This window comes from Elgaria multicarinata, chromosome 9, assembly GCF_023053635.1.
Source record: "Elgaria multicarinata webbii isolate HBS135686 ecotype San Diego chromosome 9, rElgMul1.1.pri, whole genome shotgun sequence".
NCBI classification, from domain to species: domain Eukaryota; kingdom Metazoa; phylum Chordata; class Lepidosauria; order Squamata; family Anguidae; genus Elgaria; species Elgaria multicarinata.
In genome coordinates, this window is record NC_086179.1 from 27,328,280 (window position 1) to 27,349,960 (window position 21,681).

General features: G+C 44.1%; 1 protein-coding gene across 1 annotated transcript in view; it reads left to right on the forward strand.

Moving 5' to 3' along the window:
- TBXAS1 (thromboxane A synthase 1) overlaps positions 1–17,269 on the forward strand; it is a 290,659-nt gene extending 273,390 nt beyond the window's left edge. Inside the window, exons 11-14 of the mRNA XM_063133347.1 lie at positions 10,651–10,739; positions 13,087–13,224; positions 14,361–14,523; positions 15,245–17,269. Of these exons, the coding sequence (XP_062989417.1) occupies positions 10,651–10,739; positions 13,087–13,224; positions 14,361–14,523; positions 15,245–15,319 (465 nt within the window). The 3' untranslated portion in view covers positions 15,320–17,269. The remainder of the gene's footprint in view (positions 1–10,650; positions 10,740–13,086; positions 13,225–14,360; positions 14,524–15,244) is intronic.
- Positions 17,270–21,681: the final 4,412 nt, after the last annotated feature.

Below are 21,681 nucleotides of genomic sequence, written 5' to 3' on the forward strand. Positions count from 1 at the left end.
AGAATTGTTGCTTGTTCTAAAGGGAAACTGGAAACTTTCACACTCCTCCTGTGTTGCACACAAAGGAGGAGGAGTTTGTAAGGACAAGGCTCACCAGAGCTCATCACCTTAGGTGATTTTCTCAACTGGGCATGTTTGTATATTTACTCACAACTAGCCGGTCATTGCCTCTATATGCTCCCTAATTCTCAAACAAGAAGGCGCATCACGGCTAAGGGAATTAAACTTGGAGAGGGAGGTACTTTTAAAAAAACCCCAAAACTTTCAAATCTCTACTAAATCAGTGCCCAATTGCTAACTTTCTTTTTTCTCTCCTTCAAAGTTTAGAAAATGGAACAAAAATGGCTAGGCACATTAGCGGAAGCAATGTGTAGGTCAGGTAACCGATCTCGGGAATCCCAAGGTTCACATTAAAAAGAAAGATATTTAAGATCAATAACCAAAAAAAAGAGTGGGAGAAAATGGAAGTACCATAAGAAAGCATAAAACAGTTTGAAACAACCCCTTCTCTTTACATAGTCTTTGGCTGCAATCCTATACCCACTTACCTGGGAAGCAAGCCTTACTGAACTCAATGGGAATAAGTTCAGAGCAGACATGCATAGAATTGTACTGTTACAGGGGGAATGAGGACCATTGTACAAGTGGGGCCAGTTTTAGGGTATACCTGAATTCACATGAAGTTCATCACATACATAGAGAGGGATATTGGCCATTAATACTTGGTTCCACATGATGGTTCCACATAGAACTTTCGAGCGATTGGAGTCCACCGGGGGAAGAGCCAGTGTGGTGGCCCCCCTCCTATGGAATTCCCTGCCTCTGGAGGTCAGGCAGGTGCCAACTTTTATTCCAGCGCCTCCTGAAAATGTCACTGTTCCAGGAAGCCTTCCCTTATTGACCAGCCATGGTTTATTTTGTACTTTGTTTCTTTTAAAAAATAAATAAATAATACTTGCCAACAGCCTAGTGAGGTGGTACAGGAGGCCTTGCTTGCTTGCTTTTTCTTCCTTCCTTTCTAGTATTTATATCCTACCTTTTAGCCAAAAAGGCTCCCAGACCCACATGCACAGCATTTTATCCCCCTAGGGTTCGGGGTGGAGGGTGTCAGACAAGGCTTGTGGAGCCACCTTGGTTTAGGGGGTCTAGGGGATATTTTTACAGTGACGAAGTGCCAATTTTGGCTCCATGTGACACAGGCCAAACGGCACCCTTGTGAACACATGCAGCTCAGTCTGTGAGCTTGAAACACAGTCCTTGAAACCGTCTGAGCTAAACTGAAGTCAGTGATTTTAAATGTTCAGCCACATATAGATTAAATCTTAAATCATACAACCCAAGGGAATGCTGTTCTTACAAACTCAGGGCCTGAAGTCAATTTCCTAATTTTTAAGCACTTGATGTAGGCAATTCTGCTTTTCCCCCTGTGTAAGATGGAGATAATATGTACTTTATAGTTCCTAATGACATGAGGATGGAGAGGACTATTAATTATATTAATCTCTATCAAATGCTTTTGAGCACCTCAGACAAAAGGTACTATACAAAAGTGAAGTGGCATTATAAGGTGTGTTATACAGCTATAATGCACCACAGAAATGTTTAGTGCTCCACTGTGAAAATGAAGTTTCCCCTTGTCAGAGTAAATAATAATTATCCCCCTCTGGTGGAGTGTTCTTGATTTTATTTTTGTTATTACATACAATGGCTTCCTTTAATTCCCAAGAAATCTAATCTGAATGTACTGATATATTTGCTCCAAGTAAGAGAAAAATAGTTATGCTTGTTTTACATACCCATTTACAAAAGCTTGTCGAATTTATACAAGGGCAAAAGCTTGTCGGAAGGGTGGCTGTGTATGTTTTTCACAGACCCTAGTGGGCAAAAGCGGATTTGGCCTTCATGCCTGAGATGGGATGTAAACTGAAGGTTGTACACAGTGGGGTCCCACAGGGATCTGTATGGGAACCAATGCTTTTCAATTTATTAATAAATGACCTGGAATTAGGAGCGAGCGGTGAAGCAGCCAGGTCTTACAATGGCACCAAATTATACTGGGTGGTTACAACAAAATGGGATTGTGAGGAGCTACAAAAGGATCTCTCCAAACTGGAAAACTGGCCATCCAAATGGCAAATGAACCGCCCAGAGAGCTTCGGCTATTGGGCGGTATAAAAATGCAATAAATAAATAAATGTGGTTCAAGATAAGCAAGTGTAAAGTGAGGCACGTTGGGGCAAAAAATCCCAACTGCATGTATCTGCTGTTGGGTCTGAGCTAGCAGTACTGACTGAGAAAAAAAGCTTGAGGTTACAGTGAGCAACTCAATGAAAATGTCAACCCAGTGTGCAGCTGCTGTTAAAAAGGCAAGCTACGTGTTAGGTATAATTAGGAAAGGAATTGAAAATAAAACTGCCAATATCATACTGCCCTTGTATAAATCTTTGGTGCGACTTCACTTAAAATATTGTGTACTGCACCTAAAAATAAAAGGATATTGTAGAGTTAGGGGGGAAGAAAAGTGCAGAAAAGAGCAACTAAAATGATCCAGGGGTACCATGCCAATGAAGGGATTGCAACTAGGGCTGTGCAAGCCTCAGGACTTGGATTAGGAAATCTGAATTACTGAGGCCATTTTATGGTGGATCAGCCATTTCCTTGCATAGCCATAGGCCCCCATATAGCCTACAACTCCCAGCATGCAGTGCCTGGGGGGTGCACTTACCAGGGCCCAGGAACAGAGGGCATATGTGTATTCGCCACTGCCTCGTCCCCGCCATACGGCTTCTCCACACGATCGGCCACTGCTGCCACAATCCAGAATACTCCATTAACTTTGGAGGGGTCCCCACGTGTTCTGCAGGTGCCCTGCAGCCACCTGCTTCCCCCCAAGAGCTGCCCATGGAGAAACCAGCGATTGCGGGGAGGAGGCGGTGGCAAGGACATGTATGCTGTCTGTTTCTGGGCCCAGGTAAATGTACCCCTCCCAGGCACTGCATGCTGGGAGTTGTAGGTTGTGTGGGAGCCTAGGACTGTGCAAGGAAATGGTGGATCCATCATAAAATGGAAGATCCACCATAAAATGGCCTCCATAATTCAGATTTCCGAATCTGAGGCCTGAGGTTTTCACAGCACTAATTACAACAGCTGGGATTATTTAGCTAGGAGAAAAGGCGAGTAAGGGAAGACATTAAAATATGCAAGGTTGAAAATGTGCATGGTGAGAAGAGAGTGGATAGGGAGACATTTTTCTGTCTCTCCCATAATATTAGAGCCCAGGGCCACCCCACGAAGCTGATTGGTACAAGACAGATAAAAGGAAGGTACAAAAACTAGTCGTATTCTGTCCTGCTTCCTCCCTACGTGTTGAATCTTGATTCGGGCTTCCTGTAAGTACTGGCAATACAACAGGATTCTATATTGTTTCCTGGTAAGGCTCTTAGCACAAGCCTGCAATGGAGTTTCTCTGTCCAAGGGAGGGAGAAGAGTCTGGTGGCTGAGAGGGAGGCCATTTGCGAATTACCCAAAAGAAAACAGGCAGGCAGAACCAAAAAGAGGACACATCTGCATAAAATGTGCACATGCTAATTTATATGCATAGATGTAAAATTAGGAATAATTATAATGTAAATAGAAATACAGTATATGGGGTGGAAGAGTGTGATCAGGTGAGCCGTGTGCCTTGCTTAGTTGGCTGTCCAGGTGCTGTTGATGGGCGACGTCAAGGCTCAGCTTTTCCTACTGAAGGTTCTTTACCTTTATACTGGTCTTATAGTAGACAGCCCTTCAAACAGAGGATACTTTTAAAACAGTCTTCAGACATCCCTACAAATAGAGGACTGTCCTCTGTAAAAGGGGACAAATGCCCACTCTAAGCTGGGCTGTACTTTACATAAGAACATAAGGAGAATCATGCTGGATCAGACCTAGTCCAGAATTCTGTTCACATAGTGGCCAACCAGCTGCCCATGGCAAACCCACAAGCAAGACATGAGTGCAACAGCACCCTCCCATCCATGTTCCCCAGCAACCGTTGTAAATAGGCTCACTGCCCCTGCTAGTGGAGGTAGCACATAGTTATCAGGACTAGTAGCCATTGATCGCCTTCTTCTACAGGAGTTTGTCTAACCTCCTTTTAAAGCCACCCAAATTGGTGGCCATCACCATATTTTGTGGTAGCGAGTTCCATAGTTTAATTACGCACTGTGTAAAGAAGTACTTCCATTTATCTGTCCTGAATCTCCCACCAGTGAGCTTCACGGGATAACCCCGGGTTCTAGCGTTATGAGAAGGGGAGAAAAATGTTTCCCTATCCACTTTCTCCACATCATGCATAATTTTGGACTCCTCCATCATGTCTCCCCTTCCTTGCTTTCCCCCCCAAGTTAAACAATGCCAGCTGTTGTAACCTTCCCTCGTAAGGGAGATGCTCCAGCCCCTTGATCATTTTAGTTACTGTAATTAGACCCACTGTCAAATCACTGTGCCTGAACACAACAGACTGTCCCTCCCGTGCCCTGCTGCTCTGCTTTCTGTCCTGCATAATAATGATGCCTGAACACCTTCCTGTACAATTAATATAGCAACAGCGGCAAACAGTAGCATTGAAACCATGTTTAGCATCGTCTTGCACTGCTTGCCAGTACAACAGTAGAAGTTGCAATGTCAGCAACATTCACGATGCCTTTTCCACCATGCTCTTTCGGTTGGTCCAGATACGCGTCAGATTGGGGTTTCAAAGTTATTTAAAACGAACAAACCCTCCTTTCCCCTTCAAAGCCGGACTCCCTAGCGAGGGTGCACTTTCTCGCATTCTGCACAGATGTGATGGGCCTGCACCCTTCCTGGTGCCGCCTGCGTAGCGTACAAAGCCTGGGAGATGAAAAAGAGTTGAAAGGGAACTCTGTTCAGAATCCACATGATCGCCTTTGTTGTGGGTGGGTGGGGGAGAGAAAATCCACACTGGTGCCGATGCCTTTTAATATAAACACAAACTTGAGGAAATGAACATTTGATTAAACTAAACACATGGGCCTTTTATATCCACAGACCTTAATTTAAAGCGCTGTCACCTCCGTGCTGCAAATGCCAGCTGGAGGAGAAATGATTTAAATTTATCGTCTGACTTCTAAGTGATACCACAAATGTCTGCTGAGATCAGGTGGGGGGAGGGCGAAGAAGGGGAAAAGAGGCTTCAGCATTCCATATTTTAAAACATCTGCAGTAAATACTCCTGGATATTTCTATGGCCAGCAAGATCAAGTGCCAAATAAAATCACAATACAAAAATGGTGGGAGATTCAGCTGCTGTGAGACTTTTAAGAGAGGGGTGGTGGACTTCAATCCAGACGGCCAAATCTGGCCTGACCAGGGGGCTGGCTGTTTGCTGGGAAAGCCCCACGGTAACTGTGGATCTGCACCGCATCAGTTAGATGACGCAGGTGCAGCTTCGGAGCCACCACAGGGCTTCCCCACATTGCTGCGCTTTGAAAAAGTCAGGGATTTACCCTGACTTTTTCAAGCAGAGCAACATCAACACGGCACTTCCACCATCGCTCTGGGGCCAATTTGGGGTCAACCCGCAGGGCGGACCCACGTGGAAGGCAACTCACAAGTGGTCACCTTCTACCAGGACCCGGATGGCCCAATGCCGCCCCAGGAGAGAAAGCGCAAGGTTGACAAGGGAGGCGGCCAACCCAGCGCTGTGAAGACAGCCCCCAGGAACCAAATTCAGCCCTCCAGAGTTCCCCAGATGACAACACCACTTTCCCTCTGGGGAACCCCCTTTCTCCCAATGATTAAGTGATAGTTTTCCGAGTTTTGTGCAGTCCCCCCACCCTCTGTTCTAAGAAGTGAATTGCCTCTGCTAGGGCTTAATTACTGGCCCTAAGAATTACAGTATGTTGAATTTTCTGTCCCACCCCCTTTTGATTTTGGCCTGCCCCTTTTGCCTCCTGCCACTGCACTGTGGCCCCCGAGAGCTCTGAAATTGAATCTAGCCTTTGGGCTGAAAGGAGTTCCTTAACACCTACTCTATGGGCAGATTTAGCCTAGTTTCATTTCTGAGTCATGCTATAGCTGAAGCTCTCAGGGCAACATACATCATAAAAACAAACAAAATTAAACCATTTTTTCCTTTATTGTGGAATGTTGAATGGGTGGATGTGGACACAGCTGGGTTTTTAAAAAGCAGGGTGGAGGTGAAGGTGAGAACCCTGCGAAGATGTGGATGATGGAAAAGGAGCAATAGGACCAGACACTCCTGTTTTCGTATGAAATAGTGGAACATATTTTATTGGAGAGTTGTTTTTATAATGATATCCAGGCCCATTTTATAACTCTGTTACTTATTTTGCTGTCTGGAAGGGCGGTTGGGTTTTATCTTTCGTGTTTCTTGATATACATAAATAAGGCAGAAATAGAAAGAAGAGCCAAATATCTTGCTTCAGCTATTAAGTTGAAATTGCAGTTGACAGTAACAATTGTTGGGTGGTAGGGCTGGGTGGGATAAATGGTATGGGCAGTGTGAAAAGTTGGTTGCTGATTTTATGTTATGTTTCATTTTTAATTAATTTCTTTAGGATTAGATGTATTATATATTCTGTTTAATTTGTCCTTTATGTCTTAATTTATCCTTTGTTTTATTGTTTTGGTCTGGTAACTGTTGCTATATACTAAAATGGGGAAAGATCTTTGGGCTAAATAAACACTTTTGGTTGGTTGGTTTTATCCAAACAAACAGAAAGGTTGTCTTAATGGAGTTAGTGCTGTTTTAATGTAAGTTTAATGAACTTACATACAAGCAGATCAATCCTACAGGGTCAGGGAAGGGAGAATTCTTGGCAAAGGAACCACTCCTTCCAGAGACTTGCTAAAGCTCAGAACAGCCAGGTGGGGTGGGGGAAGGGGGGTGGATTCTGGGGACCCAAACACCTCCCTTGATTTGTCCCCAACCCGCCCCTTTCCCCTCACTCTGTATCGCTGACGGAGCAGCAGTCACAGAGGGGAGACAGCAACAGACGACTAGGATGCCACTGGAAACAGACCTTCTCTGCCCATGAAGAAGGACCTCTGCAACATGGCCCAGGGGTTGTCCTTCAAAGGTCCAGAGAGGGATTTTGGGGGTTTAAAAAATACACAAGAATTTGAGCAATGCAGATGTACTCCGGAATTGACCTTTCTTTTGCATGCCCAAGCGTTTTCACTTTTATTTTAGCAGAGCCCCATCCCTCTTGAAAATTTATTTATTTATTTATTACATTTTTATACCGCCCAATAGCCGAAGCTCTCTGGGCGGTTCACAAATGTGGGATTGTGGAGTCTATATAGCTCCTGGAACTAATGCTTCAGAATACAAGTGGGGTGGTGCGTGCTTCAATGTCTCCTTGAATAAAAAAAAAGACCGAAACGAAAAGCTCTCTCTCCATAAAGAAAAGGGGCACATCAGAGAGAAAGCTAGGCTAGAATCCTTCTCTCTGACATGCCTCTTTTGCTGTGGGTAGGGAGCTTTTCAAACGGGAGAGAAATCAAACATGCAGTAAGACACCTGCATTCTAAAATGCTACAGTCTAAAGAGGACCGTGCCAGGTACACCTTCCTGAATAAGTAAATGCCAGCCACATTAACCGCTTTCCACATTTTAGCCACCTGAATGGGGGCTGGTTACCACCTCCGTGCCCAATGACTCTCACTTTTTAAACAGGACTGATTAATATGTGATCCAGTCCAGACTCTGCATTGCTCTGCTGGTTTTGGGATAGACACTATAAATCAGGATCACTGCCTCCCCACAGCCTCCATAAACACAAAACCTGGTTGAGGAAGCTAACCTGCAAAAGATTGTGTGTGAATCTCGCCCAGGGTTGCTGCCCTGCCTGTAACCTTTTAGTTTATTGATAAGGCTATTGCAAAAGCTTGTAGTGAAGCGCTGCTAATACTGCCCAACACTATCAGGTTTCCTTGACCTCTGATGGCCTGGGTATGAAACAGAGATGGGTCTAGTTTTGTTGGTGGATTATCCTGCTCCTAGAAGCTGGCAAAGGTCAGCCATCCGGGCTTCAATCTTTGATCTCTTGGTGGACTTTGATCTGTGTGATGAAGAAATGTTACTGGCATTTTTGCTGACTCTGACTGAACTAAATAGAGATGCATTTCAGAGAGAAGAGGTCAGTGCTGATCCTAAATATTCTCTCTTACATTACTGGACTATGCAATATATCTATATAGATATAGATATGACCCTGTTCAGATGACATGCTAAGCTAAACCATGGTGGTTAAGTATCTTGAACTAAACATTATGGCTTAGCGTGTCATGTGAACCATGACAGTATGCCGTGTGAACGATTGCTGACCATGCTCGCCACATAACCATGGTTTAAACATGCTCACTAAACATTTGCTGCAAAAAGGTTAGGGCCTAACCATGGTTTAACATGTCTGAACAGGCCTAATGGCTTAGCATTGATGGAAGAGGTTGTGGGCTGGATTTGCAGATGATGCACAGCCCTCTCATGTTATGGGAATCACTTTGCAAGTTTGACACAGCGGTTACTGTGCTAGGCTAAGAGTGAGAGACCCAGGTTGAAAAACAAACCCCTGAGCTATCAAGCTTACTGGATGTACTTAAGCCAATCGCCCTCTCTCAGCCTCACAAGGTTGTTGCAAGGATAAAATGGGGAGGGAGGGTTAAAAATATAATAAGACAAATTAAAGGAAGCAGTGATAGAGGATGCACATTCTCCCTCTCTGCTCCAGGGTACTTACAAGTTACTGTCAAGCGATGTGTGTTCAGGAGTGTGTACTCTGTTGTGGGTACAGCACAATATGAGGGGGAAAGATGTACAAGATCATGATTCTGCATCCTCTGCCATTGCTTCCTTCAAACATGTGAAGAAGCCCATGTTTGGAAACCATTGTCTGATGGCGTGTGCAGCCTTTGAGTCCTTGTGTTCACCATGACCCATTCCTCATCCAAGTTGCACAAGCAAAAAAGCAAATAGCTGCATACATCAGGGTCGGGTTTGCCATCCATTTTTCTCCCAGAATCAGGCACTGTTTCTCCTCTGCACTTTTTGTTGAGAAATAACATGTGAAAAAAGATCAATAAAATATGTGAAAAAGCCAAAGTCTCAAGTGAAGAAAGGACTATCTGGTTCCTGTGATTAAGCTCACTCACGCGCGCACCCACCCCCCCAGATCTTTATAGAATGTTTGGCTTAACTGAGCATAAAGTGTCTTGTAGCAGTTTATTCTGTATCAATTTTTAGGATAGCCTGTTTGAATTCAAAGTACTTTGCTTTATTCACCAAGTTTGTACATGTAGTTTTGCTGCCCTCATCTGGTAAGACTCAATAACCATTTTGCTGTTGCAATAATTTTCCTAGAATGGAACTCGATAAAATGAAATTATACTTATGCCTCTGGGCCTTTCCCGGTTGCGAAAGTGGGCAGGAATAGATCAGTATGAATTACTAGAAAAGCATTTGGGGGCAGGAATATGCCACACATATTTTTCTTTCTAATTATCAAGCATGAGTATAATATCACTGGATCTTTGGCCAGGGAGTGCCTAAGACATTTTAGTGCTCAAGGAGGAAAATCCAAATGGTACTCATAACCCACCCACATGCACTACAAAGCACAATGAGGTAGCTGCAGTTTAGTCTCCTCTAGCGGGGAAGATTCCCTCAGCCGAGTGCCATTCAAAACGCTTCCCCAATGAGAAGGCGAAGAGGAAGGGATCTTCACCATTTCTCCCCTCCTGCTGCAGCCTCCAGCACCACTTCCCCTGCTGTTTTGGAGCATTCCCCCAATCCTCTGGACCAGATTTGGGGCGCAAGGGTAGGAGGGAACCAACAATTCACCAGCAGGATTCCTCTGTTGGATCAGAAATCTACCACAATGGGTAGGTTGTCTGTTGGAGGCAAATTTCAGATCCAGTGATCTGGGAAATGCATTATTGGTAGTCTGGCTTTTCTTCGGTGAGATTAACCCATCACAGAATAGGTGGTGGCAGAATACATGGTGTTGGTGGGTTAACCCCATTCACAGCAACCCTGAGAGGTAGGGTACACAGTGACCTGCCCAGTCATCCAGTGAGCTTCATGGATGAAAGAGAACCCAAACTTGGGTCTCTTCGGTCCAAATCCAACACTTTCACCACCATGCCACACTGAATCGATATTTTGTATTCTAAATATATTTCAGTGATCAGAGGCAGCCCTGCTCCATGTTTTATAACCATATATTGTGAAGCAGCTGGTCGGGGAGCCAAATTTGAAATACTTGGTGGCGGCGGCTAGGCATTTGAAGTCTTTGCCTGTGGGGGAACCTGGCTGACTTCTTCCCTTTTCATTTCCAGATGTCAATTAAAAACAATACTCTTCAGATGCATGTTTCATTAAGGTACTCCATGATAATCTGAAATAATCTAAGTGTTTGTTTTTGCAGCTGTTATTTGCTATTTGTTTTATTGTTTTTATGCCGTTTCATCATACTTGACACTTTTATGATGACTTATTCACCTTGAGAGTCCTGGCAAAGACAGAAAAGTGGGTTATCTACCCACTTTTGTATCTCAGTACAAATAACAATTACATAACATGATCTCTCTCTCTCTCTCTCTCTCTCTCCCCCCTCCCACCCCCAGGATGTTCCTGACTACCAAAACATACATGAACTCCGCTACCTGGATATGGTGATAGCAGAGACACTACGCATGTATCCGCCTGCATTCAGGTTAGTAGAAAGGCAGATTTTTTGTTACACACTCGTTTCACATCAGTACATTAGAAGAGCCAAGGTCCAGCATCTAGTCCAGCATACAGTTTACACAGTGGCCAACCTGCTATTGACCAGGAACCCACAAGCAGGACATGGTTCAACATCGCCCTCCCTCCCAGGTTCCCCAGCGACTGGTGTACATAGGGTTGCTGCCTATACACACTATGAATCTGGCTCTTTTTTGAATCTGGCAGAGTAGCTGGATTGTTGGTGTTTTTGATTTCTGCCCTCTATTACAAGGGAGGAGGGAGCAAAGACGTGGAAAGATTTGAGGTGAATGCAGGAAAGAGAGAAACGTCTCAGAGTGCTGAAACTAGGTTTTATTTGGGGAAAGGCATTGCTCTGAGAGAAGCCACAGAGCACTGAAAAGGAACTATCTAGTGTACCATATTCCTTCCAAGCAAGCCTTGGGGATAACTGCCAGCCCCTTTGGGCCGTACGATACGATAGCAGCAGGCTTTCGTGAGGTAATGGTTTGTTTTATTTCAAAAATATCTGCCCTGCTTTTCTACCAGCAGGTCTCCAGGCTGCTTACATTTGACTTTAAAACAAAAACTTTCAAAACCGTTTAAAACGAAACCACCTAAAATATTAACAATTAGTAATAGCAGAAGCAGGACCATATTATCTTATCTCAACAGCAGGGGAAACCAGAAGTTTTAACTTGGCTCCTAAAGGATAGCAGTGTTGATGCCAAGCATTTATGGCTGGGAAAAGGGCAAAGGAGGCCCTTGGTGAAAAGGGAGCGTGGAAGGTTTTTAATGTTGTGAACCACTGAGAGATTCTATTATATTCAACAGTGTATAAATGTTACAAATAAACACGAAATAAGGCAGCAGCTCCTGGAGCAGGGCCTCGGCTGTGGCTCTCAGCATAGGGGAAAAGGGCAATCATTCAGTTGTCCTTGTCCCAGGCTTTTAGGGCATTAGAGATTCAAACTAAGGCTGAATCAAAATGGCCATCCAATTCTGGTGCTGCACTCCCAGAAAAATTAGGAGAGACATTTCAGGGATTTTTCAGGAGCATGGTGGAAAAAATGGAGGGCATTCACATACAGCAGCAGAGCCTTTTCTGGAACCTACAATTTTGTTGCCGACACTGTGCCTAAACGAGTCTATGCAATGACATTTTATTTCCCCAAAGCCCCCCTTCAGAGAGCCTCGTGTGGCGCAGAGCGGTAAAGCAGCAGTTTCTGCAGCTGAAACTCTCCCCACGGCCTGAGTTTGATCCCAGCAGAAGCTGGTTTCAGGCAGCCGGCTCGGGTCGACTCAGCCTTCCATCCTCCCGAGGTCGGTAAAATGAGTACCCAGCTAGCTGGGGGAAAGGTAATAATGCCCCGGGGAAGGCAATGGCAAACCACCCCGCTATAAGGCCTGCCAAGAAAACGTCAGCGAAAGCTGGCGTCCCTCCAAGAATCAGTAATGACTCAGTGCTTGCACGAGAGGTTCCTTTCCTTTCCTTTCCCCCTTCAGAACGACACGATGCCATTGTGTAGTATCATTCTAGATGCATTCTGGGGGGAGGTGGACGACAACAAGCAGCCGCCAGTATGAATTACGCTGCAGGTCAGTTTCAGCCCCACTCGCCAAGTTCACCACAGGACCCCTCTGAAAATTGATGGGGGTGTGGCTCGCTTTGGCATTTCCAGGCAAAGGTTCTCACCTTAGAACTTTTGTCTCGGCCCTAGTTCTAACCAATACTTTCAGTCGGGCCTGGCAATAAAATTGGAAGGCAATCAAGGTATTTTAAGTACTGTCAAAATTACAGCAGGTCGCAACAAGCAACTGGGCTGCCGCATTCTTGAAACATGCTCCCTAAGCTTGATCTATTATTGGTTCAGTAATCTTAGCCATACCAGGGCTAGGCAACCTTTTGGGGACCCTGGGTACATTTGTCAACTTGGGAAGCTGTCCTGGGCACCACCACAAAATGGCTGCTATGGAAGGTGCGACATAAGACAAGCAACCTGCCCAAAAGCTGGAGTACAGGACAGAGGTAGAGTCTGACTCCCAACACAGTTAACAATTCCTTTGAATCCAGAGTTTTCAGTACAAACACAAACCTATTTCATAGCAATGGCAACTGCTGGAAAGAAAATGAATTAATTTTGAAAAAGAAAAGTGGGAGTGATAGATTTTTGGCGGGCACCAAGAAAGGTACCTGGGGCACATTTGTGCCCATGGGCACCATATTGTCTATTCTTCTTCCTCTTTCATGGTTTACATGCAAAGGCTTCTTCCGGAACTTCTTCTCACTGCCGTTACGGTCTTATTTCTTCAGTATGCAACCTTTGCTCTCGCAGGTTCACCCGGGAAGCAGCAAAAGACTGTGTAGTGTTGAAACAACATATACCTAGTGGTACTATCATGGAAATTGCTGTTGGGCACCTCCATTACAATCCAAAGATCTGGCCAGAACCAGAGAAGTTTATTCCTGAGAGGTATGTGGGCTGCTGGTTTTCCTTTCTTTGCCCCAATCAAATCAAATGCTATTTCCCACATGGCAAAGAAAGAAAGAAAGAAAGAAAGAAAAGTTGATTTGTGAAGTAGAGACAGAAGTAATTCTCTTGGGGTGTAATCCTACGCATGGCTGGGCAGTGCTGGGAGTTGTAGGACTTTTTTCTGCCTAAATATGCGCAAGTTTGTCCCCTTGGTTTCTCCACTAGTCCTTCTCTAAGGTCTAGATGACAGTGCCCTCTTGTGTTCACCTGAGTGAGGCCATATTCAACTTTAGAGTTATTTTGATTATACAGTCCTTGATACTGCCTTGAGTGCCATTTCTTGGTGGACAGGTGGGTTTAAATCAAATCATGTCAATCAATAAAATAATGCACTTCTACTTTGCCTTCTGCATTATTTCCACTGAGATGCAGTCCACGCATCCTTGCTGTGACACAGCCATCCATGCAACAATTTGAACGACGTATGTGTACTCACCACCATCCCCCAGTCCTCTGCACCATCGCCTGATGCCAGTGAGACCAGCCTCCTCCTCCTCCTCCGCAAGGTTGGTCTCTGTCATTGTGATCTCCAGCAGCGGCCAATCTCGAGGCGGACGATCTTGCTGGCAGCGGGCGATGGCGCAGAGGATGGCGGTGGCGAGTACATGTACATGCTGGGAGTTGTAGGCTACATGGGGGCCTACAGCTTTGCATTAAAAGTGGATCTGTCATAAAATGGCCATTGTGATTTGAATTTTCGAATCCTAGGTCCAAAGTTTGCACAGCCCCCCTTTTCTTTTCCGTACTATTGCCTTCACTAGCAGTTGACTACATTATGGATCCAGAAAAGACTCTCTAGCCAGACACCATGCCCTTGCCCAGAAGGGTATCCCCACCCACCCCACATATTAGGCTTCCTTGCCGTAATGTTTCTTCTCATGGAAGATGTTCCACTATTCCTCTCACTTTGTTGAATCTGGCAGCAGTAGCTACATGGTACACAATTCGCCCCTGGGTGCTGTCTGCTGTTGCTTCCACAATCTTCTGAACTCCAAAGATGCATGTTGGCCACTGACCTCTTAATCTTTCCAAAGGAAGACCATTGCTCATGCTGCTTTTTAATCTCCTTACCTTAGGTTTACAGTGGAGGCCAAGAAGCAGCGCCACCCCTTCTCTTATCTCCCGTTTGGGGCAGGCCCTCGCGGCTGCATTGGTGTGGAGCTGGCTTTGATGGGAGTAAAGATCACATTAATAAGGATTTTGCAGAAGTTCATGTTCAAAAGCTGCCCGGAGACCCAGGTTTGTACCTGTGCTGCATTTTCCTGCTTAGGCTGCTAACATAGAAGAGAACTTTTTTAAAAAAACTAGCTCCTGCTGAAATTCCTTTTAGTTTGTCTTTAGCACATTTATGTGGGCCTCAAGCCAATATTTGAAAGGGGGGAAGTTGGCACTCTGCTTTCTACCCAGTGCTTTTCATGCTTTCTGCCTTCATAGAAATCTTTTCCACATGGATGTAGCCAGGGAGGAAGCTCTGTACATCTGGCATGGAGCTGCTGCTTATTGCAAAGGATTCTGGGAAGGAGGGGTAATGATCCAGAGTGCACTAGGTCTTCTGTGCACTAGCCGTGTTCTAGGGCCCATGTTCACTGAGAGTCGGCCCTAGAACACATCCAGCATAATTTATTTATTTAAAACATTTATATCCCGCCCTATATCATTAAGATCTCAGAGCGGCGTACAGATAAAAGCATACAGTATAAAACAATAAATATGCACAGTTAAAAACAAATTAAACCATGAACCAAGTTAAAACAATATATAATTTAAAAGCAGTTAAAACAGTATGCCAGTTTTAACCATCAAAGGCTTTGTTAAAAAGCCATGTTTTTACTTGGCGTCGAAATGAAATCAGTGTTGACGCCAATGTGAAATGTTTGCATCCCTTGACAACTACACATATCTTCTTGAGGAGAGCATAATGTAACTTGATTCATGTTCTGTTTCTGCACCTTCTGCCCAGATTCCTTTGAAGCTGAAATCTCAAAGCACACTAGGACCACAAAAAGGTGTCTACATCAAGTTGCTTCCTCGATAGAGCAGAATCACCACACTGTGTGCCTTCTAAGGAGAAGATGTTCTGTGATGTATTACTACTATGCTGAAAACATGCTGGTCTAGGATTTCTCTTTCTACATGTAACCTGCCTTGAAAAAAATAGAGGTTTTAGGGAGCAGATATATTGGAACATGCTGTTCTCAAAATCTGGCTGTCCCAGGAACATTAGTGTGTTTTAAGGTTTAAAACAATACAATCTCTGCCCGTGAGAGCCAATTCATATATGCAAAGAGTTCATACCCTGACTTATTGTCCTAGCCAAGATGAAGCCAAAATTTCTCAGTTCAAAATGGGAAGCTCTAGCTTAATACAAGCCAAGATCTTTGTTCCCAGCTTCAAAACCATGATTTATGAATCTGGGAACAACCATAGTTTCTGAAGCCTCAAATGCTCATCCAAATCGAACCGTTGAGATTCATTTGAGCTCCGATTAGCTTCTAGGGTTACTTATTCCTCAAGTGTCTGAATCGGCTGTAGAGAAAACTGTATAAAAACTGTCCAAACCATTGGATATTGACATCTGCTCCTTTAGTTTTGGGTCAACAACACAGACTCAAGTCTATTTGAACAATCCCATGACCCCTGGCATATTTGAGTAACTTTTCCCAAATTAACCTGAAATTCTATACATCCTTATCTATAAGCAAGTCCCACTGAACTCAATGGGACTGTCTCTGACCATACTTCTATAGTATTCTGCTGTTTGTATCAACAGAGTGAGACTTACTCTGTACAGGCTTATGCTCCATACTAAAATAAGGGAGGAGGGAACCAAAGCTGAGTTCTTTGACATGTATAAATGCTGTAAATCAAGCACATTTTCCAAAATGTAGTTCCTGTCAACCATGGAAAAGACTATTCAGGATCTTCAAGGCCCAAGCCTGTAGAGATCTCCCCTGTTGTATCTGAAATTTCACCATGTGTTTCCTAAAAATGTTCAAGTTTATCTTTGTACACTTACTTTCTTATATCTTAGGGTGCTTGTGGCAATACCCAACTTTTTGTTCCTTAGGTAGCGCATGGCTTGAGAAGGGTGTGCTAGGCAAGGCCTTCTGTATGAGATCGGTGCTGTCACAGTGCTAAATTCTGCAACTCTAGCTCTATTTCTGCAGTGGAGTCTGGGACCAAAAGGAGAGGGAAAACCTCAGGTATTTCATAAAGTGTATGGAAATCTTGGTGCATTTTGAAACCAATCGTCTTCTGGGGTCAAAAAGAAACCTTGATCAACTAATAGCAGCTGCAAGAACAAAGAGCATTCTCAAAGTGAATTGATTTAGCTGTTGCTTTTAGAACAAGATAAATCATGCATTTTGCTTTGAAAATATTTTTTTTAAAAAATAGTATCTCAGGCATATTACGAGTCATTTTTTTCATTTCTGCACCACAATCGGAGCCTTTTCCTGTCCTTTTGGTTATTCAGCTTTGGGGTGGGGTGCGGTTCCTTTTCCTCTTCTGTCACTCCCAGATCACATCCAGCCTAGCTTTCGGAGATCTTCAGCCCAAAAGTGGCTGGCTATCTTGAGCATCTGTGTATAAAATTCTGCCCTACAGAAATTCTGCCCTCCCCCTCCTAAGCCAGGTTACCTTCAACCCCCTGCAGGAACTTTCACTGCCTTTGCCTCTCTGATGCTGGAGCTCTAGTGTCAATAGAGGCACAAGATAGTGGTGGTGGTGGTGGGGATGTCGTGGACAGACATGTCCCCAACATGTAATGTAATAGTTCCAATGGGAGGGAAATCATAAAACCCCCAAAATGGAACAGGAAGGAAAGTGCCAGTTCTCCTTCCCTTCCGCCATAAGCCTGTAATGGCTCCCTCCACCTTAGGATCCTCCTGCCTCACTGTTAGGATTGCTCTGTAAAGAGCTTAGACCAGCAGGTATAGAAACTTAAATGAGTCTTTTAAAACCAAGGCATCAAAAGGGCACTTGAAGATGAAGGACGCAGACAAGCTGGAGCGTGTTCAGAGGAGGGCAACCAGGATGATCAGGGGTCTGGAAACAAAGCCCTATGAAGAGAGACTGAAAGAACTGGGCATGTTTAGCCTGGAGAAGAGAAGATTGAGGGGAGACATGATAGCACTCTTCAAATACTTAAAAGGTCACACAGAGGAGAGCCAGGATCTCTTCTCGATCCTCCCAGAGTGCAGGACACGGAATAACGGGCTCAAGTTAAAGGAAGCCAGATTCCAGCCGGACATCAGGAAAAACTTCCTGACTGTTAGAGCAGTACGACAATGGAATCAGTTACCTAGGGAGGTTGTGGGCTCTCCCACACTAGAGGCATTCAAGAGGCAGCTGGACAAGCATCTGTCAGGGATGCTTTAGGGTGGATTCCTGCATTGAGCAGGGGATTGGACTCGATGGCCTTGTAGACCCCTTCCAACTCTGCTATTCTATGATTCTATGATACCTACCATTGTTTTCAAAATCAGCCTTTGGCAGCTATCACTGTAGAAAAAGCAAGTTTACAAAATATGACAAGTTTACCTCATTCACAGTGGTGCTTTGTGGTTGTAACTGGTTGTAGACTTATCTAGGATTTGGAATGTGTTTCTTCTAACTTTTTAAACTATAAGGCATGGGTTAGGGTGTTGTCTGAACACCCTGAACAAATCATGGGTTTTCAAGGTGGCTTGTTTGAGAAAATAAGCCATACTGCACTGTTAACCAGCCACCCTGCAGATATTCAGACTACACACTAACCCACAGTTCAACCAAACGATGCACAGTTCAACAACCCACACTCAGCCATGGAGTGTGGGTTAGCGTGTTGTCTGAACAGCCCCTTTGTCGGAATACATATGAAGCTGCCTTGTACCAAGTCAGAATAATGGTGCATCTAACCTAACACTATAGATCTACTACAACTAGCTGCAGTCCTACAATGTTTCAGGCAGACGTCTCTCACAGCCATGCTACCAGAGATCCTTTAACTTATGCCAGCAACTGAATCTGGGATCTTATCCATGCAAGACACATCCTCCACCGCTGATGCACGGCCCGTCCTCAGTAATAGACAACTTGATTAAACTGAAGTCCTGGAATTGGAACTAGTTAAGGCCGCAGCCCCAAACACTTCCACTCAGATGTTATTTCTATAGCAATCAACTGGAACTTAACCTTCCAAGTAAAACTAAGATGTTTGTTTACTCAAGTGTCACCTAGTGGAAAGGAGAAGAAAGCAACAAATATATCTGAATGACATCTCCACAGTGCTTGAGATTCTAGATTGCATCCTCCATTGCAGTTACTAAACAGACTTATACTGGTGCTACTAGTGCTGCTATAGACATAAATCCACAATAACCTCCTGGGGTACAGGAATAATTTGGAACAGTACAACGCAAATTGGGATTTTCCAAAATGGAAAATGTATAATTTACAATAACCGGGACTTGAGTTTCCCTTATGAATGCAGAGGCCTAAGTGGTTCAGAATGCACCAGTGGTTAAGTCTTGGGGCTAAACTGGACATGACAGGAAGCCATATTTACTTAATGTTTGCCACGATTATATATGAAATGGGTGGGGGTTCAGTGTCTACTTCAGCCTTCCCCATACATGTATTGGTCTGCAATGCTTTTCATTCCTAGCCAGCATGATCAGCACATCTAGAGGGCACCAGGTTGGGGAAGACTGATTTGCATTAAAGAAAAATAAAAGACATAAATAGGTAGTTAAACACACTCCATTCCATTGCTTTGGGCACTTTTCTCCTAACTCAGGTTACTCCTAGTAACATGGCCAGCCTGGGAGTGGGGAGAACAGGTTCTATCAACAGCTGCAGGAAGGTCAGACAGGAAAGGTTAACCTCTCTTCACCTGTAGGACCCCTTTCAATGTACATAACTGACAGACACCCCTCCCTCTTTTTGATACATGAGCTGGGCAGACATGTGGTTTAACACATATAGCTTGGCTTTCATATGCTCAACCACAAATACCAACACAATACCACAGCTTAAAAAGTGCATCTGCTAGTTTGCAACTTTACATTCATGCAGGATCTCAGAGCAGGCAAGGGGGCAAAAATATTGACGTTTTCAGGATATGCATTGTTTGGCTGCAGTTTGCTCAACATCAGAGTACACTAGATGCTAACACAAACATTCATGGTAACTGCAGAAAGCAAAACCAAAGATCTGTTGCTATGATTGATTATTATAATGAAGCGTCTTCAGGGAATTCTTATTTTGTCTCAACTGAAAGCTGTACTTTTTAAAGTAGCTAGGGAAATTTGTGATGTGTGGATGACTAACACTTTTCTTAAGAGAACATTTTATACTGCTATTATTGATTTAAAACGCCCACCTGCTTCACATCTGCTAAACTTTTAATTCACACTTATCTACATTTGCGAAATAAAAGCAATTTGAAAGACTGCTTGTTTCTACATCGTTTAGAGTTGTCAATGGCCACGAGTCACATTATAGCTCAGTTCAGTCTATGCCCATCTCTATCTACTCATGCTTCAAATAGAAGACATCCATAGGCACATAATATCTGGAAAAAGCAGTTAGCGTTGTGCTTCCAAAGACTGCCACTATTCACACTTGTTACCTCATGCCTCAGTTTTTGTCACAAAATGGGTTTGAGTGGTTTCCCATGCATGCACACCCTAAGAGCTCCTGAGAACGCAGGCCTCACTTTTAAAGTCGGCCCTTGTGATTGGGTACAGGCAGATGGAACGTCTAATATTCAGAGCCACTGTGTGCTGAAGGATCAAAAACCCAAAATAGAAATACGTTACCTGATATGAGACTTGGGTTCTACTATAATGGCAAATATGATGGCATGGAACTGCTAGAATATACACAGCAAACTCCGAATAAATGCTTTTCTCATTTGAAGGTAACAGGCAGTATCTAATGGTGACATTCCACAAACTGAAATAGCGCCAGCTGAACTCTGCTGAATCTTTCTGTTGCGCAAGGAGTTGCAAGCACAGGTGCACAGCAGTGGCATAACCCAAGCAGAATGTACAAAAAGCTGTGCAATGGGTTGCACAAGCATAATGCAAAACTGCCTACACAAACGTAGCTTCAGTAGGACTCTTCTCTTGCGCATAATCCAAATCTAGTTTCCATTAGCACAACGTCATTTGCGCTAATGGAATGACACGGTTACTGCCCATTGGGACAAGTTACATGTATATACTGATCATTTTGCTGTTTCTTTGCAATGCTACGCTACCCACCCCAAACCTACATGACCCATGCTTATTTTTATTGCCAGTAAAGCACCGCCATACGAAATCTACAGCAATTCTTACTCGTCTGCAGCCGCACAACCACTCTAGTGGCATGTAGTTGTGTGTAACTAGATGCACTAGAATGAGTCCAAACGAAAACAACGAAGTGTGGGATGGACATTATTTAACATTACGATGCACATGTTCTTTACACGCAAAGGTAGGGGAATAAAATCTGCATGCAAATACTGCTTCTAAATGCAGATTTCCTTTTCTGGATTTTATCTCCTCCCCTCCTAGGCAAGCCACTGGCTCCTCTTTCCAATCCCTCCAACAAAACTGTTTTATCAAGAAAAGACTGTGTCAAATTACCCACAGCCTTGCCACTTAGGCACTTTATTCCAGTGAGCTCCCACCACCACTTTCTTTGCTACTCTTCTTTATTCACTTACTCTCTTTCCCCTGCAGCCCCGAATCGTAACAGTTTAATTCAAATCCTGCGCACAGCAATCTTTTGATGCCAAAGGCTAAGCAGAACTTTCCACTGACAGTCACAGAACACAGAAACAGAAACCATTAAAACACACATGCACAAGCTTTGCAACTTCAATCCTTTAATTTGCACTTAAAAGAAGACAGATACATTGTGAGAAAAAGGATCAGCCAGGCGAGACCAGGCAGTGCCACTTGAGCCTCTCAACACTCAAAGGTTCTATAGCTGAAAAACTGGGCTTCGGCTAGTTCTATGGAAATCTAAGGAACTCAATACAGGACCCAGTCAAAGACATTCACTGAATTAAAATTGAGCCATTCCTGATTGGACGAGTTAAGCTCCTCAATGGCTTTTGGTTAAAGTCACTCACCTGGCCAACTATACACCCACCAACCTATAGCTGCATGGCATTATCTTAGGACGACCATATTTGGCAAACAAAAAAACAACAACACCCAGGACGGGGGGGCAAGAAAGAGCGCTTTCCCCTCCTCTGCTCCAATCAGGGCCTTTTCTATAATGTCCAGGAATGACACACTTTCCCCTTTAAGGTCCTGATTGGAGCATTGGGGGGGCGGGGGAGAAATGACACACATCCAGAAAGCATGTCTCTCCCACCACACAAATGGCGGCCTTAAAGGGGAAAGCATGTTATTCCAG